Source organism: Podarcis gaigeae, assembly GCF_964106915.1.
Source record: "Podarcis gaigeae genome assembly, chromosome: 8".
In the NCBI taxonomy this organism is placed as follows: Eukaryota; Metazoa; Chordata; class Lepidosauria; order Squamata; family Lacertidae; genus Podarcis; species Podarcis gaigeae.
In genome coordinates, this window is record NC_139684.1 from 18213377 (window position 1) to 18239207 (window position 25831).

A 25831-nucleotide genomic window follows, 5' to 3' on the forward strand; every position below is an offset into this window, starting at 1 on the left:
GCAGGCGGGTGCTGCATTTTCAAGGCAGGGCCTGCCCCCTGCTCCCCCCCCCCCCGCCGCCGCCGCCACCCTCTCGCACACTGTGCAAGTGCTAATCCCCTCATGACACGCTTCATTAAAGCCCCCTCTAAGGCTGGGGCTTCTGCAGGGCGGCAGCTGTGGCAGCTGGCTTTTTTTGGGGGGGGGTCAGAGGCACGAATGGGATGGAGAGGGTGAGAATTGGCGGGAGATGCAGAAGGCTCTGTGTAGGTGGGACTGCTATATATTACTATTATGACATTTTTATAGAATCTTACAGTGAAATGTCGCCCCGAATGAAACCCTGGCGATCTGCTTTCCAGTCATTGTGGGTGATGCTGAGTTATACAGACTGGTGGGCTGTTCTGATCTAGAGCATCAAGTACATACTGCATACTGGACCAGGGCTGTCCTAGAATGGACCGCCTCCAATACAGGCATCTGATCAAACCCTGGCATGTTGCCCATGCTGGCTCTCAGATGCAACCTAAAACTAGGGTTGCCTTAATATAAATGAACATGTCATTAGCTAGGCATAAGTATTATTGCTGATAGTGGATGCAGTATGTAGAAAGCTAAGCAGGCACAAGGCAAATGCTCTACCACTGAGACACAGTCCTTCCCATCCCATCAAAATGGTCCTGAGCTGGCCTAGCACCTTCCTCTCTGTCCTATTCTAAAAACTGCAGCTTTTCTTTGTTCCTTCTCTTTCTGTCTCTCTCTGACACACACATCCCTCCCTAGTTTGCTTTGTCCCTTCAGTCAGATGGCAGTGGGTTGACTCACCTTTGCCAAAATGGCTCCCATCTTCCAAGTGGGAGCATCCAGCTATTTCCTAGCTTTTCTGGGCCAATTACCTGTACTTTCAAAGACGTGTACTTTCATCACTAAGGAACTTCAAGCAGCGCCCCCCCCCCAAACCCTTAACTTTCTCCAGTCCAAAACCCAGACTCCTCCATAGCACCCCTAGTGCAGAATAGAGTTGTGGCAACACTCTTAAAGGCCCTCCCCGCTGTTTTTCTCCTCTCTTGCAAGCCATCCGTGTGCTTTTGTGCCAGCAGCACCTACTGGCATGAGCAGGACAAGCATGCCCTCTCAGCTCCCGGCCTTGTGCTTCCTCCAGGCTGAAGAAGACAGCAAGCAGGGTTGCTGAGAGTTCTTCCAACCGTCACCAGCCACCCCAGAGCTCCCTGTGAAGAGAGTTGCACTTTCACAGTGGTGCTTTCCAGGCAGCCTGATCCAGAAAAATACAATCCCCCCACCCTATTAACAAGGTCTCTTGAGTGAGCCACGAAGGGCAAGAGGTTTGGAGGAGGGGGAGGTAGTGAAGGAGGAGGAGGAGGAGGAGGAGGAAAAAGGGGTTTGGCACAGAACGAGTTAAAGGGATAAGGGCTTTTTCTTTTTCCTTTTGGTCCACAGCGGGGCTCTGCATTTAACAGGTTTTTACTGTGCAAGAAAGCCAGGCCGCCAGGGAGACCCAGCGCTGCAGAGCTGTCTGCCTGCTTTCTCTCCTCCAAAAACCGCAGCTGCCGGGGAGGTCTGGCACAGAGCTGACCTCCGCTCTTGCCAGCAAAAAACAAGCAACCGAAAGAAAAAAGCCGGCCACAGCGTTTGCATTAGGAATAAAGCAGGGGGCAGTGGGAGGAAGGCTGTCTTTGCTCAGCGCAACCCTGTATTGGAAACAGACACACACACACACCCTTGGTGCTCTCAGCCCCTGGGACCGTCCATCTGTGTCTTGATGGCACGTTGCATCGCACACAGCTTGGCATGGGCTCCAGGGAGGCCTGGAAGCAAGCGTGGCGGAGCGCAGGGATGGTTTTTTGGCTGTCAGCCAAGCTGGCCTGCTGGGTCACGGGGCAGGGATAGGAGACTGTGCTCCTGAGCAGCCTTGGCTGGAAGGGCCCACCTATAAAAAGAAGATCCAGAAGGGGAGGGAGCTGCTGTCGGCTTCCGTTTTGTTATTATGATTTAAGGGAAAAAGCTTGAACAGCAGGCTCCCATCTGTGCCTGCCTCTGAATCCCCAGCTTTAAGAGTACGGGGCAAAATGAGGTAATAGTTGTCTCCAGTAGTGGCCCTACTCAGAATAGACCCCTTGGATTTGATGGACATCTCTAACTTGGGCCCATTAATTTCCGGGTGTTTACCAGTTCACAAATGGACAAAAGTCAACAGCAGAATAACAAGGATAAAGCCTTTTTTTAAAAAAACACCACTGCATAATTGAAATACATAGTAAATCAACTACGCTAAAAAGTTCAATAATTAAACTATGTAATAAACAAGCCATTAAAACAATATTCAAAGCAGGAGGTACAAGAAGTAAGAGCATTGAGTTTCTCTCTTCAGCCTGATTGCAATACGTCAGGTACTCCCCTACTTAGAATCATGGAATTGTAGAGTTGGAAGGGACCCTGAGGGTCATCTAGTCCAACCCCCTGCAATGCCGGAATCCCAACTAAAATGCCCATGACAGTATTATAATTAGAAGACTAGCACAAAAGGAAGAGGCCTGGGGTAGACATTTCCTCCCCCATCCAAATGCTTTCTTTGCAGGGTGCTTTTTCTTCCTGTTTTCTTTCTTTCTTTAAAGTTTTACTGAGTTTCCCAGTATTAGATAAAATGGAAGGAAGAAATCACGAACAACAAATACAAAAAACTGGTCCCTTTGAGAGAGAGGAGCAGTATCGTATTGTTTATGAGTCTCTGATTATGTCACTGGATGGAAATACCCATGCCATTATGACGAGCCAGTTGCTGGGGGGTGGGGCACTGTATAACCTTATTTAACAGAACTAATGGGCAGGAAGCAGTCTGCATCAAAGTGATCGCAGATGCTCTCTTTTTGAAGCATAGGATGGGGTTCGCATCCACACACACAGAGCCCACCTGCATTCTGAAGTGCAACACTGCAGCTTGGCTCACCACCTTACCCACACGTAGACCCAACCTCATTAGGTTGGCAAACAATAATGATATAGGCTCACATCTACACACTGTGTGTGTGTGTGTGTGTGTGTTAGTCTTGCTTTGTGTTCACCAATAGACTTGACGTCGTATAAGGCAGCTTTCTGTTTCTCTCATAAAACACAGCACTCAGATTCCAAGTAGCTCTCCTCTGGTCTCCTCTTACCCACACTGCTTTCTGCTTCTGCCCCTGACAGGTCTTCCGGGAACAGGCCATAGACGGCGAGACTCTGCCCCTCTTGACAGAAGAGCACTTACTGAATAACATGGGGTTAAAACTGGGACCCGCATTGAAGATAAGGTCACAGGTAAGAGTGCTCAAGATGCAGCAGGCCAGAACCTCAGAATCCAGAATTCCTGTTGACACTTGTCTTCAATAAGATTAAGGGCTGCAAGTCCGGCAGGCAGCTGGGGTCTAAGGGCTCAAGTGGCCTATTCCAACCAGACATTTGTGTGTGTGAGTGGATGAACAGAACCCAGGGCAGGTGGAAGTGAGGGTGGGGGGACCACACTTTTGAATGCTCTCCTCTTTACACAGAGAGGCATAAGAAGTGCTTGTTGGGTGAGGCCAGTGGCCCACCTAGTCCAGCATCCTGTTCTAAGTGGCCAACCAGATCCCCTAATGGGGAATCGGCAAGCAGGACCTGAGCACAAGAACAGCTCCCCATCTCCTGTGGTTTCCAGCAACTGGTATTCAGAAGCACACTGCTTCTGACTGGCAGAGCACAGCCACTGTGGCTAGTAGCCATTGGGAGCCTTTATCTAATCCTTTTTTAAAGCCATCCAAGTTGGTGGCCATCACTATTTCTCCAAACCTAAGAAGTTCCAAGGGACGTGGGTGGCGCTGTGGGTTAAACCACAGAGCCTAGGGCTTGCCGATCAGAAGGTTGGCGGTTCGAATCCCCACGACAGGGTGAGCTCCCGTTGTCCGGTCCCTGCTCCTGCTAACCTAGCAATTCAAAAGCACATCAAAGTGCAAGTAGATAAATAGGTACCATTCCGGTAGGAAGGTAAATGGTGTTCCCGTGCGCTGCTCTGGTTCGCCAGAAGCGGCTTAGTCATGCTGGCCACATGACCTGGAAGCTGTACACCGGCTCCCTCGGCCAGTAAAACGAGATGAGCACCGCAATCCCAGAGTTGTCCGTGACTGGACTTAATGGTCAGGGGTCCCTTTACCTCTAAGGAGTTCCAAATGGGGGAGTTGGCAACATCTCCCTGGAAGGAGGAAACTAGCAGGGAGGATCATGGCAATGAGCACATCCCATGAGAAGGTATTATAGGAGGATGGCATCCCTTTTCTGCAAGCCGACGGTGTCCCACTCTGCCACTTCATTCTACAGCATCTGTAGGTCAGGCCTGTGCTGATGGGGCTCTGGACTCGCCTGCAATAGCAGCTTTATACATTTCCTTTGCCTTCTACTGTAACCCAAAAGCTTGCACACTCACATACCGGTCGATAAGTTGTTTTGGTAGAACAAGGCTGAGGAACCTTTTGCCCTCCAGATTCCCAACTCCCATCATCCCTCATCCCTGGTCACATAGCTTGGGGCCTGACGGGAGTCCAACAGCACTTGGAGGGGGCCACTGGTTCCCCACTAAGTGCAGTAGAAGGTGCTTTTCTAAGTACACCTCCCCCACCACCACCACACACCTTTTTCTCAGTGCGTTCTGGAAACAGGGCATAGGAAAGGGTTCAAATAGGAGTCAGAGGTCTAGGTGTTTTGCTAGCTTTTGAGCACTATCTCTTTCTTCCCATCCCCCAAATTTTTCCATCACCCACCACCAAAATCTGCAGGATTAACATCATTTGCACGCACATACTGGTCCTTGGTTTCTTCTTCCTCCATAAAGGCTGCTCGCTTTTCCCCATCACAGCCTTCATTTGCACAGTCAACAATTTAATGGTAGCCCCCTGCCCTCTCCCCAGCTGCCGAGTCTCTCCCCCTATCCTCCCGTCTGCCCCAGGGATGTGGGCTTATATTAATCACCTTCGATCCTGAGCCAAAAACCCCCCGCCTGCTCTCGCACCTACACAGCTGGTTTTTGTTAAAGCTTCAATAAAAAACAGAGGTTCATATTTAACCCAAAACAACCAGAGTATTATTTAGTTAGCAAAACTTGGGCAAGGGATGGCTGTATCACTCCAAGCCCAATTTTAAGGCTACTGCCAGTTATTTTACTTCCGTATCTCTCCTGCAAACACTCCAAAACCTGCGTGTGTAATCAAAGTCGGATTGGTGCTCCTGAATTTCTTGCTGCCACCGCCACTGCTTCTTTTTCCTCCTTGAATCAGTTTTATTTCCTGCAGAATTGATCCACAGGGAACAATTGCCCAGAGAACCTTTTTATTAGACCCCTCGTAAACAGTAAGGGCTGCAGGGAAAGTAATAAAGTTGCCCTTATTGTTTTAACATAATATAACAAATGTATATGGCCAGTGGTGGTTGAGGCGGGGGGAAGCCTGCCTCGGCAAAATGTATTTATTGCACCATGGTCCGCTTCCCAAGGGTGGTGTCGCTGGGGGGCCGGCAGAGAGATTGCAAGATTGCTCAGGGCTTCGGGTGCATGTGTGTGTGACCACCAAAAGGTTCATCCACAGTTGGAGGCAGTAATGCTTCTGAATATGAGGGGAGCGTGTTCTTGTGCGCTGGTCCTTCTTGCAGGTTTCCTATTGTGGCATCTGGTTGGCCACTGTGATGTGAGAACAGGGTGCTGGACTGGATGGGCCTCTGGCCAGATCCAGACTTACAATGTTTTTGAAGTGTGCGTGGAGGAAGAATGTGAAGCCCAGACACAGCAGTGGTCCCCCCAACGCAGACTGCAGCTTCCCCGTGGAACATCCCTCCACATCCAGCCATTATTATCCCCGTGTGTCTGAAATAAGAAATAGCCTGGTCACATTTCAGGTGACTCTGCCCCAAGTGTCAGCGGGTATCTCTGTCCTGGGTGCTGTTTCACCAGAGGGTGACAAGGAACATGTTGGGCGTGTGGGATAGAATTCTGAGAACTGGTTTCTAGGGAGACAAGAGGGCTCACTTGCTCTATCTGCAAATGGGTCTCCATGGAGTGCTCTGATGATAAGTATATCAGGAGCATAATGACCCCTCTCCCCCAGCATGTGTTCTGCAATCATGTACACATGTGCAATTTGGGATTATGTGAAATTTAGCATGACTATCTGTCCTCTCCTGCCCCATTAAATCAAGGTGCTAGTCCTCAAGAGGGGGAAGATTGACTTTTGTCCTGTGGAGATCCCCTCTCACCAACCACTTCCCTTTATTTATGACCTTCACCAAGACTATCCACAATGTGTGCATGTGGAATTACTCAGCTTGTATGCACATGGTTTTAATTTGCCTACTTTGTGCACGTTGCCTTTTCCAGAATTTCTATTTTGTCAAAACAGCCCCCTGCTAGCTCCCTGACCTGTACAGATTCTGCTGAGGAATCAGCAGCACCAGGCACTCACTGCTTGACCCCAGAAGACGAACTGCAGCTAGAAGACGAGCCCGCATGCTCTCTTCTCAACCCACCCATTAATCTCCCCTCTTCCTTTTGCAATTTCCCTCCACAGGTAGCCAAGAGAGTCGGCCGGGTGCTGTACATGGCTAGCTTCCCCATGGCTTTCCCGCTCCAGCCCCCGGGCTTGCGACCCGCAGACCGTGACTTGCCTCCCGCTGACCTCCGCCCCTCGTCGACAGGAAGCGTGACCTCCTCCCCATACGGCAACGCTCTCCTCCCCGCCAGCCGCATCTCGCCAAAGCAGGAAAACGGGAACCCTTTGCTGGCCGGCCTCAGCGACACGTCGAAGCCGCCCTCGTAAACTGCACAGCCCCAGGCAGTCAGCCAGCCTCGCAAGGGTCCCTGGCTTGGGCTGCTGGGCCTTCCAGCACTGGAACCAGCCAGCCGAGGAACCAAGAGAATAATAATGCATTCAGCGTTGGGGTTTTAAGGGGCAGGGGTCGGCGTAATCCAAAGATTTATTGGAAGCAATTTGAAAAGGGACACCGTGACTTTTTCTTTCTTTTCTTTTGGAGAAAAGGAACGTCGTTTGGGCTTTTTTCTTTGTTGCCTTTACAAAAATGCAACGTTGGGGAAGAGACCCTCAGCACCCCCTTCTTCCCTTCCCCTAACCGCAGCCTCCCGCCAGGAGGAAACACTCTTCCTTCCCCACTTCTGAAATGTGTCCCTCGCTGGAACCTGTTCCGTTCCTCTTTCAGGGTGTCTATGCATCGCTCAAAAAACAACTTTGAAACAATACCAAAGACAGACAACTGACCCAACGCCCAAGTTCTGGTCCATGTTTACTTCAGTTTGGATGGTACGGCACAGCTAGCTCTGTGGGGTACAGGTTTTTTGTGTGCTTTTCTCTTTTTTTAAAACTGCATTTTCATGCTGCTTAAACATTGCAGATTGACTGTGAAAGATTCCCTCCTTGCTGGGCACTGCACAGACTTGTTTTGCAGAATAATAATAATAATGATAGCCTGGGGGGGGGCAGAAGGGGAGATGAGCGTGGAAGAGGCTGGGAGGCAGAGTTACCCCCCACACCTTAAACTGCGTGTGTACAGAAGATGTGTGTCCCATTTTTACTTTGTTTGTGTGGGGGGAGTGTGTGTGTATTTTGCGGGGGAGGGGGGGAAGAGGCTTGTTGCAGAGGATATGGAGTTGCACATTTTTACCTGGTCCCTCACCCCATGACCAAGGTAACAGGTACCTGAGTGAGCCCATCGGGGGCAGGGCGCTCTACCTTGCCCCCTCCCCACCTCGAAATTTGTACAGTGATGGAAAACAATCATGTGATCGATGCTTGTCTGCTTTTCTCTCTCCTTACCCTTTCTGTTTTGAAAACACCTGCACGCTCAACCTTTTTTCCCTTATTCATTTTTTTTTTTTACTTTTGTTTGGGGTGGGGGTGGGGAATCAAACAGATCGCTCAATGGTACCTTCGCTTCTTTATATATTGTAAATGGTCGTTATCCATCACATCCAGGCCAACGCTTTCCAGCAAATCAATTTAAATAATAATAAAAAAGAAATCACTTAATTTATAAATTGGTTGTTCCGTGGGCCGGCTGTGTCCTTAAGAGTCTTGCAAAAGTACAAAAAAAAAAAATACACAGAGTTGAGTCGGGGGTAAGCAGAGGTGAATCTAGCGAATGCAGTTCCCAGTGCAGAGTCTCTTCTGCCCACTATAAAGAGAGACCACAAGCACCCAACTATTAGCCCTTCTCTTTCCTAGAATCTGCTTAGCATAGCTGTACCAGTGTTTTAAATGGCAGAGGGCACGGGCTGGCAAAGAAAGACTTCTCTGCGCCCCTAGAAGCCCTGTGGAATAGGTAAGGTAATATTAGGAGATACCTGCCACCAGTTAATTGCTGGAACTTCCCCACTGGAAGCGGTGGCTGGCTAATAATGGACAACACAAGCTCTGGCCGTGCTGGTGGGCTTGGGGCTGGCTTCCTTCCAACAAAATGGGGATTTGGAGGTGGCGGATCCGCCCTCCCCTCGTTATTTATAAAGTGGCAGGTTTTAACAAGGGCCTTTTTATCTCCTTGCCTGAGCCACTTTACTGCTGCTGGCAAAGTCACAAATTTTACTGTGTTTCTCCAAAACGTATAAACTGCTGCACAAGATTTTCACGTTTCAAGTGGTGCCTTGGGGGACAGGGGAGGCGGCCTCAGCAGAGCAACTTCCTGCCCCTGCTTTAAAGGGGCATATGGGTTACCCTACCACAAACGCAACACCTCCAGATCCATTCCCCTTGCCCCTCACAATACCCATCCCAGTTGTCTGCTGGCGCAGCTGTCAGTCAGCATCAGAGAAGTCCAAGTCTTCCACCATGTCTTCGGGTCTCTGCGCCAGCTGCTTCAGCTCCGCCCGTGACAGCTGTTTCCCAACGCCCTTGCGGCCGGCCCCTTTGCCTCCCCCTGTGGAAGGGAGAGAGAGAGGTGTAAATCCTGCCTTATCAGGAAGGAAGAGGAGGGGAGAGGGAGAAAGAGGCAGGCAGAAGCGGCTCATTGCTAATTAATCACAAGCATTAATTAATTTATCGCCACCGCTGCATCTTCCAGATAGCAGGGATGGAAGGGCTGGTGAACAAGCGCTTCTGTGCTCCTCTAATTGCAATTTGGAATCAAAAAACAAGGCCTTTTGGGAAGGATGGTGCAAAAAGTTGTTGCCCCCCTCCCACCGCTCTGCACTGCTCTTTCTAAGCGGGACTCTTGAGTTTAAAACGTGGGGCAGGCTTTTTTCCTGAAATCTCAGCCCCAGCCATCCTTAGGGGAGAGAGAACAGTCCTGGGGTTGTATGCAGTGCTCATCCTACTCAGAGCAGACCCATTGAAATCCATGGCCATGGCTAGCATCAGTCCATTTATTTCAATGAAAGGAATCCCTTGGCACAAGCATTTCTGCGTGCCAGACCAAACAGTCTTTCTTTTCCTCCCCACATGGGCTGTTCTGGGTTTTCTACTGACCATAGCAGGGTGGGGGCCTGTTGTGCTTGCATAACTTGTTCTACCAGCTCCCACTAGTGCAACTGCTTAGTTGAATCTGGGTCCGTAGGTTTACTCTGAGTAGAATTCGGTTGGCTGCAACTCCTAGGCAACATCGTACATTAAGATAGACACAAGAAATGCAAGGCCCTCCACATGTCGTGAGACTACAACTCCTATCATCCCTGACAATAGGCCATGCTGGCTGATGGGAATTGGTGCTCCAATATCTTCTTGAGGGTAGCAAGATCCCTATCCCTATGGACAGTACAAGGCCAGTACCCCGAAGCTCCTCTGCCCAAGCAGGTCACGCAAGTTGCATTTCAAAGCTTGAGATGATCATAGGTATTGAAAAAATCAAGCTTAAAAAATTTTAACGGCTGCAACTGTCCCTGGGACTTTGGGGTGAAGAACAGGTAAATAATGCTTTAAAATTATATGCCAAAGGTCTGATATCCTTGGGAGACCCACCACCATAGTGCTGACAGTAAGGGACATTTCTCAGCCCTTCCTGAAGATGCTGTGGATTGAACCTGGGGACCTTCTGCGTGCAAAGCACATGCTCTCATGTGCTGGCCCCCGCAGAAACATGGGCGCATACGCCCCTGTGCTAAAATGCTTATTACAGTATTGCAGATCTGGAAGGGTGTTTTTTTTTTGCCTCCCCCCCCCCCCAAACAAATGTCACTGCACATCTCGAGGGAGGGGCCAACTGGTAACATCCGCCCCAAAACAAGCACTGAGAGAGGCAGCTGTGGGAGCCGTTTGCCTTGCCAGGCTCTGGCAGCCCCAGATAGAAATAGCTCCAAGAGCCGGCAAGGAGACTGCCAAGTGCTCCCAGCCAATGTTCGCTCCCATCTCTGCTGTTCATCTATTCTGGGCAACGGCACCAAGGTCCATGTGCCAACCCTCTGCCATCTGTCACAGTGAATCAGTCAGTGGGGCTGGGCACAGCTCTCTCCTCTCATTTTCACCTCAAAGCCAGGAGAGAAATCTTGTTAAGGAGAGGGGGGAGGAGAGGTGGACATCCCTGCACCATCATCGCCACCCCAAAAGGGCTTTGCATCCTTTAAACCTCACCCCTCAGCGAGAAGGGGAAGGCAGCAACGCACTTGGAGATAATGGGAAAGGACAGCCAGAGCCGGTGGCACTCTTGACAAGCAACGTCCTTCTCCTGGCGGAGACTTCTCTTGTTTGCGTGGATCGTCACCCAAGGCAAAAACACTGCTTGTCACCACCCTGGGCCTTGCTTCAAGGACCTCCACTGCTTATCTTTTCAGGCCAAACCGATGGAATTGGTATGCGTGCGCGCGCACACACACACACACACACACACACCAGTGTAGCGGGTAAGTGGCTGGATCCTACCCAGCACCTTCCTCCGTGGGCACCAGCTGCTCCTCTTAAAGGGATCTCCAGCAAGACAGTACGAGGTGTGCAGAGATATGACAACCAGGAAATGTGTGTCACACACACAAATGCACACACACACCTGGCAAAATGCAAGCTGTGTAGCAAGCAAACCCATTTCCAAAAAACGTAACAGGTAAAAGGCATATTCCTTCAGATCCCATACTAGAGGTCAGGAGCACAGAAGCAAAAGCCTACATCTCGCCTCACCAATATGCCCAACGTCATTCCTCCAAAGGAAGCTGTGGCAGCACTCTCTTACCATCTGAATCACTGGAGCTCTCGTCGTCATCATCTTCTTCGTCCTCCACTTTGTACTCTCCTTCATCGCTGTCATCCTCTTCCTCACTGCTGCCAAATGAAGTGTCATCTAAACTGTCCTTCTTGGCCTTTGATTTCCCTGCAGCAAGGAGACCAAAGCAATTTTTTTTTTTTACAGAAAGGGTATCAAAACATTTAAGATACTTTTGCAACATGGGAAACTGCATAGTCTCAGATGTCGGACACAAAGGTAGCAGAACAAGTCAGAACCCAACATGTGTTGCTCGCTTTAACAAGGTGGGGGGGGGGAATCTATATATTCCTTGACACGATGGCTTGCAACCAAATTTTGCGTTACATGGCAAAGCAGTCTTCAATATACAAATACAAGGAGAGCCTTGGGGGATCAGGCCAGGGGCCCATCTGGTCCAGGATCTGGTTCTCACAGGGGCCAACCAGATGCCTCAGCGGGAAGCTTGCTAGCAGAACCTGAGCACATGAGCAACACTCTCCACTTACGACTCAATCAACTGGCACTCGGAGGCCTATTGCCTCTGACACTGGAGGAAAGAACACCACCATCTTGGCTAGTAGCCACTGACAGCCTTACCATCCACAAATCTGTCTAACTCTCTTTTAAAGGTGGCCATTGTTGACTCTTGTAGGAGCAAAAAAGCATTTCTCAGTTTCCTTTCTGCACACCATGCATGATTCTATCATGTCAACTCTGAAAAAGCCCCAAATGTTGCACCCTTTCCTTATGCGGGAAAATGCCCCCTTTTGGAACAGCACTCCAGCCATGCCATGCCCCCTATCCAACAGGCCACACACACAGACCCCTGAAGCCCTTATGAAGGTGCTGGCAATCACAGCTGAGTTCTGCTAGGTCCCACTTGAGCAGAACACCAAATGGTGCACCATCACCTGGGTTGGGGCAGTCTAGGAAAAGTTCCCAGGACCAGAGAGAGATGTTTGGGGGGCTGCATTAGCCCCTGGGTTTACACGGACTTGAAAAAAACAACCCACCCTCTCCCCAAATTCACTTTGGCTCAAAAGATTTCCTTGCTGCCTTTTCCCTGACTGTTCAGCTCTCTCCACCCCCCAGGGGACCAAGCAGAAGATGGATGGCAGGGTTGCCTTCTGCGGGAGATAATCCTGACAAGCACCTGAGCAGCCTATCTCTGCAAGCGCAGGAGAAACAGAAAAAAGTGGCTCTCCTGCCATCCCCCTCCCCAGCCCAATCCATCACACGCCGCTGGCGGGGGGAAAGGGGTTATCAGCTGCAGCGGCTGCCTGGCGATGGAAGCCTGCCCAAACCGGGCTCCCAAACAGAGCTCAGCTGCGACCGGCAATTGCAAGAGCCAGCACCTTGATTATTTCCCATTACCTTTGCAGCCAGGGAGCTGTGTGTGGTGCTGGGGGGGGGGCACATAGGCAGGCTTATGTAACTTACTTTTAAAACCATTTTCTAGAAAGAAGGGGAGAAGCTTAATCACAGGAGAGCAGCTGGGTGGATCTGCCATGCTCATTTTTTTCTTTGCAACTCTCCCCAACCAGAACATCTGCGCGGGTCTTTCCACATCTCTTTCTTCATTCAAATCTTTCCTCAAAACTCTTCCCCGCCCATGAAATCTTCATTTTCACAGACACCCCTTCTCCCAAGCTGAACATAACAGCCCTCTTGGACCAGGCGAACAGGTGACCTTCCACAGTAGTCAACCAAATGTCTCAGGGAACCTCACAAGCAGAACAGGAAGGCAGCAGCCCTCTCCTCCGCAGCCCCAGCAACTAGTATTCAGAGGTATAATCATAGAATTGGAAGGGACCCCAAGGGTCATCAGGTGCAACCCCCCTGCAATGCAAGACTCTCAGCTAAAGCATACATGACAGATGGCCATCCAAGATCTGCTTAAAAATCTCCAAGGGAGAATAACAATAATTTTTTATTATTACTATTATTATTATTATTATTATTATTATTATTATTATTATTTACTTATACCACTCGGCAGCTTCCAACAAAACACTAAAATACAATAACCCATTAAACATGAAAAGCTTCCCTAAACAGGGCTGCCTTCAGATGTCTTCTAAAAGTTTGGTAGTTATTTTTCTCTTTGACACCTGGTGGGAGGGCAATCCACAGGGCGGGAAGAAGAGTCCACAACCTCCCAAGGGAGACCATTCCACTGCTGAACAGCTCTTACTGTCAGAAAGTGCTTCCCGATGTTTGGTTGGGAATCCCCTTTCTTGTAACTTGAAGCCACTGGTTTGAGTCCTACCCTCTTTTCCAGGCTAAACATACCCAACTCCTTCAACCAGTCCTCATAAGGCTTGGTTTCCAGACTTTTTATCATCTTGGCCACCCTCCTCTGCAAAACGTTCCAGCTCATCAATATCCTTCTCAAACTGTAGTGCCCAGAAGTGGACACAGTACTTCAGGTGTGGTCTGACCAAAGCAGAACAGAACAAGACAATTCCTTCCCTGGATTGCGACACTAGATGTCTGTTGATGCAGCCTAGAATAAGATTAGCCTCTTTTGCTGCTGCATCACACTGTTGACTCATGTTAAGCTTGTGGTCTACTAAGACTCCTAGATATTTTTCACATGTACTGCTGGCAAGCCAGGTGTCCTCCATCTTATAGTTGTACAGCTGATTCTTCCTACCTAAGTGTAGAACCTTACATTTGTCCCTACTAAAATTCATTTTGTTAATTTTGGCCCTGTTCTCCAATCTGTTTAGGTCATTCTGGATCCCAATTCTGTCTTCCGCAGCACTGGCTACCCCTCCCAGTTTGGTGTCATCTGCAAATTTTATTAACATCCCCTCAGTACCTTCATCCAAATAATTTATGAAGATGTTGAAAAACAACGGGCCCAGGGCAGAACCCTGCAGCACCCCAGTTTTCACTTTTTCCCAGGTTGATGAAGAACCATTTGTAAACATTCTTTGGATTCCATCAGTTCAACCACCTACAAATCCACCTAACAATTACTTCATTCAGCCAACATTTTACCAGCTTCTCTGCAAGAATATGAGGGACTGTCAAAGCCTTACTGAAATCAAGATACACTACATCCACAGCATTCCCCTGATCTAGCAAGCTTGTAACTTTATCAGCTCTTCTGAACAGGAAGGTTCCTGTCCATCACAGCTAATGGCCAACCAATAGACCCAGCTCTCTCAGCGAATCTGTCTAATCCTTTTTTACTTGGCCCCATTGCTACATCTTAGGGGTGACAAATTCAATAAAGCAATGACATGCTGTGAAATCCAGCTTTAATCAAATGAATTTGCTTGCTATTGTGCCTTCTTGATCTTGGGTTCTATCCAATGCTAGTTCTTACTTAGGGTAGACCCACTGAAGTTGATGAACATGGCAGCAAACACACTTTGGAACTCCCTGCCTACTGACACCAGGCAGGTTCCTTCACCCTGCCCCTTTCAATGCCTGCGAAAGACATTTTTGTTTAGGCAAGCCTACCCAGAAACATAAAATGTTGACATGCATTTTGCTCAGGATTTAACTTACTGATGTTTTTCAATTATTATTTTTACTGAAAATTTTATTGTTTTATTCTTTCTGTAAACCACATCTAAATCTTGTGAAATAAACAACATAACCCAACATAATTTTACTGGGTCTAATCTGATGCCACTCTTTCTCCCCCACCGAAGTTCGGACTGTAAGCTCCTTTGGGGCAGAGACTCTTGCGTCTAAAGCCCCATTATGGACACGGGTGCCTCTCTACAAACCAACCAGCCACCAGCTTTTCAAACATACAAAGTGCTTTATTAATTTTTCTCATCTCCCTTTTTGCCCGAAAGGCCGCAAGAGGGTCTATCTCCTAAGGCCACCCAGGGAGCCTCACGACAGAGAAGGAATTTGAACCTTGGCCTGCAGGACTGAATACCTACACCACTCCTCTCTCCTTGCAGGAGATGATGACGACAGATTGAGAGCATTTGGCTTGCCTTTCTGGACGAGCCGGGGGGTGGTGGTGGAAGAATTACCACCCACTGTGGAATCCTGTGCTTCCCACTCCTTTTTCCCACTGACTGACTGCTCCCCAAGACACACCAACCCCCCAGCAGAGGAAAGAACAGCAATGCCCCCAGACACTACGGAGTTAAGAGCATCCTGTTCACATCATCTAGCCCCCCACCTCGCTTTCCCCCACCGGAATCCCTGCTAGCAAGAACCGGAGATATTAGCCTGACTTTTAATACAATTTGGTTGGGAAGCGAGCGCTCTAAAGGCAGCATTAATCACTTTAACGATGAAGCTATTACTGGAGGTGCGGCGGGAGGGGAGGGGAGAAGATGGGAAATTTTTCCACGCTTCCCCGCCCTTAACCCTCCCCACCCCACCCTCAGGAGTGCTTGCAGCCGTTGCAAGGAAAGGGTCTGTTTCATGCCATGCTGGGTTGGAGGGGGGGGGGCAGGCTGTGGATACTGGTGGGGTGGGGTGGGGGCGCTGCCAGCCCTTCCAGGCACAGAGGTCTTGCGGCATTTCATTCCCACTGAACATCTGAGTGACCAACCCAGCCTCAAGTCATGAGCTCAGTAGTCCCAATCCTGCACCATCAAAACATTTTGGCCAGAATACTGGGTCTTGAGCTTCCACACTGTGGACACTCTGCACACCACAGAACCATAGGAACCTGCCTGATGAGGCCACTGGTTCATAGAGCTCAGTATTGTCCACATTCAGTCTGCAAGTTAGATACTCTACCACTGAGCCCTTAGGACACAAGAATATAAGAAGCTGCTTTAGACAGCCAGGTCCATCTAGGGTCAGTACAGTCTGCACTCAGTGTCAGCGCTGCACTGAACTATGGCCCTTCCCGAACAGGGAGAGCTGTTGCAGTCATAGAATCTTAGAGTCGGAAGGGACCCCGAGGGTCATCTAGTCCAACCCCCTGCAATGCAGGAATCTTAGTTAAAGCATCCATAACTGATGGTCAAACAATCTCTGCTTTGAAACCTCCAAGGAAGGTGAGCCTAACAAGCTCTGGATGGAGTCCGTTCCACTGTCAAAACAGCTCATGTCCTATTTGGGGGCTTCCCAGAGGCACTTCGCCCCGGGCACTGTAGGCAAACGCGAGGCTGACATTTGCTCAGATCCAGCAAGGCATGGATGGGATACATGTGGCCCTCCAAAGGCTGCTGGAATCCCAGGGCCCATCAGTCCCAGTCAGTGTGGCCAACTGTCAGCGATGGTGGGAATTGTAGTTCAGCAACATCAGGGTGCGGTGGGCACAGGTTCCCCATTCCCGTTGTCAGGGGTTCAGAAGGAGAGACACAGGAGGGGGAGCAAATGGAGAGTGAGGAGGAGGAGTACGAGGGGGGCGCAGGCAGTGACAGTGGCCAGAGTTATTCCACAAGCCTCTCTAGCGAATCGGAGGACTCACAGAAGGGAGCGCCGGTGGCCAGAGCGAGGGGGGTTCCAGGGGGGAAGCCCCAGGAGGAAGGGGCCAGCGGGGAGTCCCTGAGCAGCAGTTGGAAATCAGGACCAGCTTCTCCACCAGAGCGCAGTGGGGAGGGGGAATCCCAGGAGTCGGGACCAGTGTCCTCACCACCAGAGGGAGGAGAGGAGTCAGGTTTGGCAACGCCCACATCAGGAAGCGGGGAAACGGTCAGAAGGAAAGTCACCGGCTGGGCGCGTGCGCCAAGTTCAAATGTACAGGAGCGCGGCACAGCGGGGAGCCCGGGAAGGGAGCCAGGTCCTAAAGCCCGCCGGAGGGAGGGGCAAGACTCAGGAGGCTCAGCGTCAGAGGAGTCCAGGAAGGAGGAAACCCCAGAGGGCAGAAGGACCCAGCGAAGGAAAGAACAGCGTAGGAGGTGGAGCCGGGCTAGAATCTTAAACTGGTGTGGGTGGAACAGTGAGTCAGAGGGGACTTAGCCGGTCTAGCGTCAAGACGTGGGTCTGCGCGCCCAGAGCTTTGAAATGGAAACTAAACTTCAATAAAGACTTTTGTACATTATATCCACCGGGCGTTGGTCCTCTGTGAGCTGGGATCTAGAGGCAGACCTGACACCCGTGTTAAAGGCTCCTGGGAGCACCATCTAGAAAAAGAGGCTGCCTGCTATCTCTCTGCATGAGTGGCTGCTCTGGCTTTGATTAAGGTTGATTAAAACAGGGGTGGGGAATTTGTGACCTTCCAGAGGTCACATCCAGCTCCCATCAGTCCAAACTTGCATGGCCAAAGGTCAGTGGTGACAGAAGCTAGAAACGAGCTACATATGGAGCGCCCCAGATTCCCCCAACCCCTGCCCTAAAATGGCATTCTCTCCATCATGCTACTCAATGCGTTGGTTTCCCTCATCCATAAAATGGGCATAAGGAATCATAGAATTGTAGAGTTGTAAGGTACCACGAGGATCATCTAGTCCAACTCCTGCAATGCAGGAATCTTTTCCCAGCATGGGGCTCAAATCCACAACCCTGAGATTAAGAGTCTCATGCTCTACCGAATGAGATATCCCAGCTGTACACACCACTCACCTTAGAGAAGATATGTGTTTTAGGGCAACTGGTGATGCTCCCTACCCCAAAATAACCAAATTCTGATCCTTACAAACACACAGAAACACACAGATTATCCCCACAGTGGAGAAGGTCTAAGAAGGACAACCAGTCTATTAACTCTCCAGCTGGAAAGGTTATAGGGAGGGAGCACTGAGACCAGAGATGACCAGAGAGACCAGAGACCTGGGTTCAAATCCCTACTTAGCCATGAAGTTCACATAATAAATTCTACCAGTCAACCTCAAGAGAGCTGATGTGGACAGAAAATGAGACAGAGAGAGAAAAGGAGAAATTTGGGAAGGGCCATAGCACACAGAAGGCCCCAGGTTCAATCCCTGGCATCTCCAGGCAGCGCTCAGAAAGGTTCCCTTGCCTGAAACCCTGGAAAGCTGCTGCCAGTCAGTGTTGACAATACTTTGGCAGATGGATCAAGGGGTTGGTCTCAGAATAAGGCAGCTTCCTAGGTACTGCAAATTCTGTCACAATCCTCCAGATAGAGAGGGAAACTAATCTTGTCTTTGGAGCTCTGTTCATTGTTTTAGGTTGTGTTTTAATTTATGTATTATTATTATTATTATTATTATTATTATTATTATTATTATTATTATTACTACTGCAATGTGATGCTGTTTCAGCCATGCTGTCAGCTGAATTCCTCAGTTGAAAGGTGGGGTGGGAATAACAACAGCAGAACAAACAGCCACAACACACCACAAACAACAAGTTTGGCTGCATTTTACAAACAGGCAGAGTAAATGTATAGACACGCACACTTCTAGTGAATTATATCTTTCATTTAGTCAAAAACGTACAAGAGGCAAGGAAATGCAAGTTATAAGCGAGAGAGAGAGGAAGAGAAGAGCAGAGAGAAAGAAGCACAAAACTCCCCTGAGGTAAAATCTGAGATAATCACCTATGGTTATTACATAATCTATTCTTCCTCCTCCCTCCTCCTCTTCCTCCCCCTTCCTTACCCACTGACATTTGGGTCGACAGGCTAATTATCTGATAAAAGGAACACGTCCAACCTCACCCGGCACACAACCACACACACACACATACACACACACAAACATATACAATCGTTGCTCATTACAGATCAGGCTGGCTAGTAATGTATGCACAGTCACGCACCAGGAAATTCGTTCCCGTAACGAACCGGGGAGCGGGGGGGGGGGGGGAGAGGAAGACCGTTCCCTCTGGCCGCCCCACACAACCCTCCCCCCTCCCTCCCCACCCCCCAATATTAAATTGGCGTAATATGATTACGTGCTGGATAAATGAATGAACGCGCTAAAGTTCATTAGAGGCGCACCGTCGCTTAATGCGGACAGATCGCTCATTACGGGCCCCGGCGCGGGGAGAGGCGGCAGCCAGCGAAGCGGCTCCTCGCCGGCTTTAATTGCCTCGTGACAAGGCAATCCACCAGCTCTCCCCAAGCCATTAATAACCGCCCGCAGCAGCCAGCCTCCCCTCCTGGAGCTCCGTCAGCCGGTAAATGAGAGGAATGAGTCCGCCGCCGCCTCTCCCCACTGCGACCGCAGACAGGCCATTGATCAAATCTGGCAGGCGAGGGGAGGCCATCTTACACGGGGCCTCGTTCTCGGAAATTCAACGCGGCTCTGGCCCGAGGCGTCCAAACCCCCTGACCTTTCTCTTTCCCCCGCCTCCCTCTCTCTCACACAGACAGAAGCAAGGCTCCCCACACTATCCATTCCTCTTAGCATCACTAGTCCAATTCATCATGGTGATAGATAGATGATAGATAGCAGCCAAATGCGGCCCTGCGCTCCTCTGTATCTGGCCCTCGGGACTCTCTCTAAGCCACACCTTCTCTCCTCCGGGCTATGCCCCTCACAAGTCCCACTCAGCTGTTTTTGCCTGAAATGTGCCCTTCAACTGCGACATTGCTTCCCTGGATGGAGGGTAGAGAGGGGTGGTTCAAGTGTATTTGTGGGAAAAGGCCTACAGTGCACAAAGGTAAAATTAGCATTTATTGCCCCGCCCCATTTTGCCCCTGGCCCCGCCCACCCCTCACCTATAGCCTGGACAGGACTATGGCTCCAGCAGTGAAGTCCTGTTTTTTAGGGGAAGCTTACATTACTATTACTCCAGCTCTCCCAGTGATTCTCCACAAAGCCTTTTTGAAGCAACTTAAAAGGTAAAGGGACCCCTGGGCATTAGGGCCAGTCGTGGCCGACTCTGGGGTTGCAGTGCTCATCTCGCTTTATTGGCCAAGGGAGCCGGCGTACAGCTTCCAGGTCATGTGGCCAGCATGACTAAGCCGCTTCTGGCGAACCAGAGCAGCACACGGAAACGCCGTTTACCTTCCCACTGGAGCGGTACCTATTTATCTACTTGCACTTTGACATGCTTTCAAACTGCTAGGTTGGCAGGAGCAGGGAGCAAGCAACGGGATCTCACCCCGTCGTAAGGATTCGAACTGCCGACCTTCTGATCGGCAAGCCCTAGGTTCTGTGGTTTAACCCACAGCGCCACCCGCATCTCTAAAAGCAACTTAAGAGGGTTTTTTAAAAAAAAAACTACATGATATTAAAGAAATAAAAAAGATGTATCACTCAGTCGGATGAATCTACTACAAACCTAATGTGATTTTATGGCCATGGCCTCTTTTGCAAAAAGGAAACCCTGAGAAAGTTAGGTCTGTGTAGATTGCTTGGCTCTTTCTTCCATCTACAAATTACAAAATTCCCCCGCTTTTGTACTAATGAACAACAGTTTACAGGAGTCAGGCAGCTTGCAGAGTCATGAAGTTAAGGGGCCACAGCAGAGAAGGCCCCGCTTTGTACAAACTTTGATTTGAGGCCCTCTTGCCCAAACAGGAAAGTACATCTAAGCAATAATTGCAGTGTGGCTCCTGTATATGGTCATTAGTATACTTAAAAATAAAGTAAAATATAGACCATTTCTTCTGAGGGAAGCCACACAGAAGAGAAGAGAAGAATACAGTGATACCTTGGGTTACAGACGCTTCAGGTTAAAGACTCTGCTAACCCAGAAATAGTACCTCAGGTTAAGAACTTTGCTTCAGGATGAGAACAGAAATCACGCAGCAGCAGCGCGGTGGCAGCAGGAGGCCCCATTAACTAAAGTGGTACCTCAGGTTAAGAACCATTTCAGGTTAAGAACAGACCTTCAGAACGAATTAAGTTCTTAACCTGAGGTACCACTGTATTCCCAATTTCAAAGCATCAGTAATGTGGCTATTGAGACATATCTGAACACCCTCCAAAAGTTCTTATCGGAATGGTGGTTTTCGTTTCAAACAAACAAAGCAAGCACTTGCGGATAGCTTCCTGAAGCCTGGAGAGCGAGAGGGGTCGGTGCGCACCGACCCCTCTCGCTTACAAGGCTTCAGCAAAAGCCTGCATTCGCTCCATAGGACACACACACATTTCCCCTTCATTTTTGGAGGGGGGAAAAGTGTGTCCTATAGAGCGAAAAATACGGTATGTTATGCATTTTTGTAGTTTAGAACACAACCAGACAGTATTTGGCTCTTAAGGCAGCCAGCATCTATCTATAGGTAAAGGTAAAGGTACCCCTGCCCGTACGGGCCAGTCTTGACAGACTCTGGGGTTGTGCGCCCATCTCACTTAAGAGGCCAGGGGCCAGCGCTGTCCGGAGACACTTCCGGTCACGTGGCCAGCGTGACATCGCTGCTCTGGCGAGCCAGAGCCGCACACGGAAATGCCGTTTACCTTCCCGCCGTTTACCTTCCCGCCAGTAAGCGGTCCCTATTTATCTACTTGCACCCGGGGTGCTTTCGAACTGCTAGGTTGGCAGGCGCTGGGACCGAGCAGCGGGAGCGCACCCCGCCGCAGGGATTCGAACCGCCGACCTTTCGATCGGCAAGTCCTAGGCGCTGAGGCTTTAACCCACAGCGCCACCTGTGTCCCCTATCTATAGTGTGCATTAAAAAAAAAATACAACAACCACACAAACTCATAACTTCTGCCAGAGAATTTAGGAGGTCCAACTTCTTTATATTTCAGTGGGGGGGGGGAATCCATAGAATAAAATACAGCTCCAAAGGACCTTATTCCCCTCATGATTGAAATGGAGAAGGAGGAAGTAAAAACTGGATAAGGCCCCCTCTGGTGTAAGGTTGCCTCCAACCATGTTCTCCTCAGTGTACACCCATTGGAATTAATGAACCTAAGTTGAGTGAAGGCCATTAAATTCAGATGGGTCTAAACATTAGGTACAACCCTTTAGTCTTGATTAGAGATCTAAGTTTGCAATGGTTAACTATCAGGAGCCAGGCTGCTCTCCAGACTAACTTACTCCGCAGAGATTATAGTTGCTATAAAACGCTAATGAGTGCTTAACTACTGCAATATTTAATTAAAAAAAAGGAAGAGGGGCTGTGAGCTGCTGCTAATTAACAGAAAATTGGTAATTTCCAAGCTATTAACGGCTTATTTTCCACTCATCTGAACACAGCCAAGAAACTACAGCTATAGCATAAATAGGAAGCGCATTCTGTCAACAAGGGAAGAGCTTGCTGTGAGAGGGGGCTTGCTCTCTGGTGAATTCATGGCGACTAGGAACCTGCTGCCTCAATCAATCAATCCTTCATGGCTGCTTTTCTGTCATGAGTTCCAATGAACACCTTATTATGCCATCTGCCCTGTTTCGGGAAGCTTTTAAATGTCCGATGTTTTGTTTTATTCCTTTATATTTTGTGGGAAGCCGCCAAGAGCGGCTGGCGTAACCTAGTCAGATGGGTGAGGTATAAAAATTATTATGATCACCATCATCTTGCTTCTCCCTGTACAAAACCCATTTTTTGTCAAAAATGTATAAGACGTGCAACAAATGTTGGAAATGTAAAGAAAAAGAAGGTACGTTTTATCATATGTGGTGGGAATGTAAGAAGGTGAAGGGTTTCTGGGAGATGATCTATAACGAAATGAAAAAGATGTTAAAATATACATTTGTAAAGAAACCAGAGACCTTTCTTCTAGGAATTACGGGGAATGAAATTAGAAGAAAAGACTGTAAACTTTTCCAATATGCAGCCACAGCAGCAAGAATTCTACTGGCCCAGAAATGGAAACAAGAGGAGATACCGACAATAGAAGACTGGAGAATGAAGCTGACTGACTATGCAGAACTGGACAGATTAACCGGAAAAATTAGATATCTTCAAGACCAAAAGTTCATCGAGGACTGGGGGAAATTTGCTGAATATCTGAAAAGAACATGTGCAAACAACACTGGTGGGATTTCAAGAAGCACTGTGATAACAGAGATATATTGTTAAAAAAAAAAAAACAGGAGTGGGAGGGAAGTTTAATGGCAATATAAACAGAGAAATGCGTAAACTGAGAAGTAAATATGGATGATTGTCAGAGAATCCGAAGGAAGTCTAAAAAGTAACAAATTTGTGAAAATCTGTGAAAATTTGGCATAATTGTATTTTTTGTATTGGAAAATAATAAAAATTATATTTAAAAAAACCCCATTTTTTGGATACAGGGGTGTGAAACCTTTTTCTGACCGAGGGCCCCATTCCCATACAGACAACTTTCCAAGGGCCAGTTGTGGGTGGTGCCAGAGGCCAAAGTGGGGGGGGGGGAATAGGAGGTTGTTACCTTTGTACAGGAGGCTATATTTCCAGGTATGCAAAAAGCAGAGGCTTTTCAACGGCACTATAAACCAGGCATTGGGCAAACTCGGCCCTCCAGATGTTTTGGGACTACAACTCCCATGATCAGAACCAGTGGTCAGGGATGATGGGAATTGTAGTCCCAAAACATCTGGAGGGCCGAGTTTGCCAATGCCTGCTATAAACATTCCACTGTCATTAGCAGGGCTCCAGGACATATTCCAGCCAGGCAAAAGCACTCAAAGAGGTTGTGGGAGGGTTCAGAGGGTGAAATACAGAATCCGGGAGGGAAGAATTTGTGCCTAGGTCTAACTACCCCCACCCCCATCCCATGTAAATACCATACTGTTTCCAAAGCAGGCCCACCCATTTTCCAAGCTTCCGATAGCTTCTCATTACCCGATAGATGAGCAATGCAACACTCACAGGTTTTGCTTGGAATCCTGATCCATCTCTGCACTCACCCCACTTTTTTTCTTTTTAAAAAAGAGTAAATCGTCTAGTCCTCAGTCCCCATGGCTCCTCACCCCTGGTTTATATGATCAAGAGGACTAGAAAAATGGGAGAGGTACAAAAATATACTGGAACCTAAAGTTCCACACTGGTTGTCACCATTAGAGATATTGAGTGTAAAGAAAATTAATATGAGAGGAAATTGGATAACTTATGGTGAGTTAGTAATGAAAGAGGGGGGGGGGAATGGAAAATGAAGCCATATGAACAAGTTAAAGACTATGTGTATGATTGGTTGCGTTATCTTCAGGTAAATGAAAGGTTCAAAATGGACCTCAAAGAGAGGGGATATACAGAGAAAGAATCAAAATTTCAAACGGAGATAATTGATAATGATGTTAAGATATTGTCAAAAATGTACAAAATACTTTTGGAATGGCAAACAAAAGATGAGGAGATAAAGTCGGTCATGATTCAATGGGCCAGAGATTTTGGTTATAATATACAATTGGATGATTGGGAAAAGGTATGGAATGATAATATGAAATTCACTGCATGTACGGCGTTAAAGGAAAATATTATGAAAATGGTTTACAGATGGTATATTACACCCGTAAAGTTAGCAAAAATGTATAAAACATGTAATAAGTGTTGGAAATGTAAAGAAAAAGAAGGTTCATTTTTTCATATGTGGTGGGAATGTAAGAAGGTAAAGGGTTTCTGGGAAATGATATACAACAAATTGAAAAAGATGTTTAAATATACGTTTGTTAAAAAACCAGAAGCCTTTTTGTTAGGAATAACAGGAAGAGAGATAAAAAGATGTGATTATAAACTGTTTCAATATGCAGTTACAGCAGCAAGAATACTAATGGCCCAAAAATGGAAACAAGAGGAACTACCGACCTTGACTGAGTGGAGAATGAAACTTATGGATTATGCAGAATTGGATAAAATGACTGGAAAAATTAGATATAAGAAAGATCACAAATTCATTGAGGACTGGGGAAAGTTTACGGAATATCTGAAAACTGTATGTGATGAACAGACAACGCTAGTGGGTTTTAAAGAGGCTTTGTGATAACCCAAGGTATATTGTAAGAAAGAAACTGAGATGGAAGGTTATTATTAAATCGGCAATACTACATAGAAAATGTGTAAAGATATGAAAAATGGATGATTGAAGGAGGTACTGGTGGAAGTTCAAAAACTGTAAATTGGTAAACATGGTTGTCAAAATTATTTGTTAAAGAAAAACTTAATAAAAATTTATATATACATTTTGCAAGGAAAAAAAAGGAAAAAAAAATGATTTTAAAAGAAAGACCTCTGTATTCCGCCTTTGGGATTCTGCCCAGTCCACATATTTCAGTACCTAAGAACTTTTTTTTTTAACCAAGCAGATTTCCCAGCTGCACAAATTCCCCACACTAACTAAATACACACAAGAAGCCAAACAAACACAAAGTACCGTATTTTTCACTCTATAAGACGCACCAGACCACAAGACGCGCCTAGTTTTTGGAGGAAGAAAAGAAGGAAAAAAAATATTCTGAATCTCAGAAGCCAGAACAGCAAGAGGGATCTCTGAGCAGTGAAAGCAGCAATCCCTCTTGCTGTTTTGGCTTCTGGGATAGCTGCGCAGCCTGCATTCATTCCATAAGACGCACACACATTTCCCCTTACTTTTTAGGTGGGAAAAAGTCAGTCTTATAGAGCAAAAAATATGGTATGTTGTGCTCCTTCCTTACATCCTGTATCAGTGGCAATTTCTCCATGGCAGCCCTTAGTCCCTATCTGCTACATAGCAACAATTCATATATGAATATGTCTTCGTTAAGTATCTAACAGGTGCTTTCAAGGGTATTTACAAGCATGCCGCAAAGTCTTAGATGCTTGGAGATGAAGATGAAGAAGAGGAGGTTCTGTTCCCCCCCCCCAAAAAAAGATGTTTTAATATGGTTTGGGAAGTTTGCACATATGCCTAATGGGTCTACCCCACCCCTTTTTTTAAAACTGCGCATTATCAGCTTTACAACTGCACGATTCCCCGCA

At 48.0% G+C, this 25831-nt stretch overlaps 2 protein-coding genes across 22 annotated transcripts in view; one reads left to right on the forward strand and one right to left on the reverse strand.

Moving 5' to 3' along the window:
• SAMD11 (sterile alpha motif domain containing 11) overlaps window positions 1-8041 on the forward strand; it is a 323740-nt gene extending 315699 nt beyond the window's left edge. For all 17 annotated transcript variants that reach the window (XM_083752510.1, XM_083752516.1, XM_083752517.1 and 14 more), the window contains 2 exons: window positions 3184-3294; window positions 6561-8041. In XM_083752510.1, the coding sequence (XP_083608636.1) occupies window positions 3184-3294; window positions 6561-6809 (360 nt within the window). In that variant the 3' untranslated portion in view covers window positions 6810-8041. The remainder of the gene's footprint in view (window positions 1-3183; window positions 3295-6560) is intronic.
• Window positions 7930-25831, reverse strand: part of NOC2L (NOC2 like nucleolar associated transcriptional repressor) — a 129281-nt gene continuing 111379 nt past the window's right edge. For all 5 annotated transcript variants that reach the window (XM_083752567.1, XM_083752569.1, XM_083752565.1 and 2 more), the window contains 2 exons: window positions 11155-11292; window positions 7930-8916 (listed from right to left, as the gene is read on the reverse strand). In XM_083752567.1, the coding sequence (XP_083608693.1) occupies window positions 8795-8916; window positions 11155-11292 (260 nt within the window). In that variant the 3' untranslated portion in view covers window positions 7930-8794. The remainder of the gene's footprint in view (window positions 8917-11154; window positions 11293-25831) is intronic.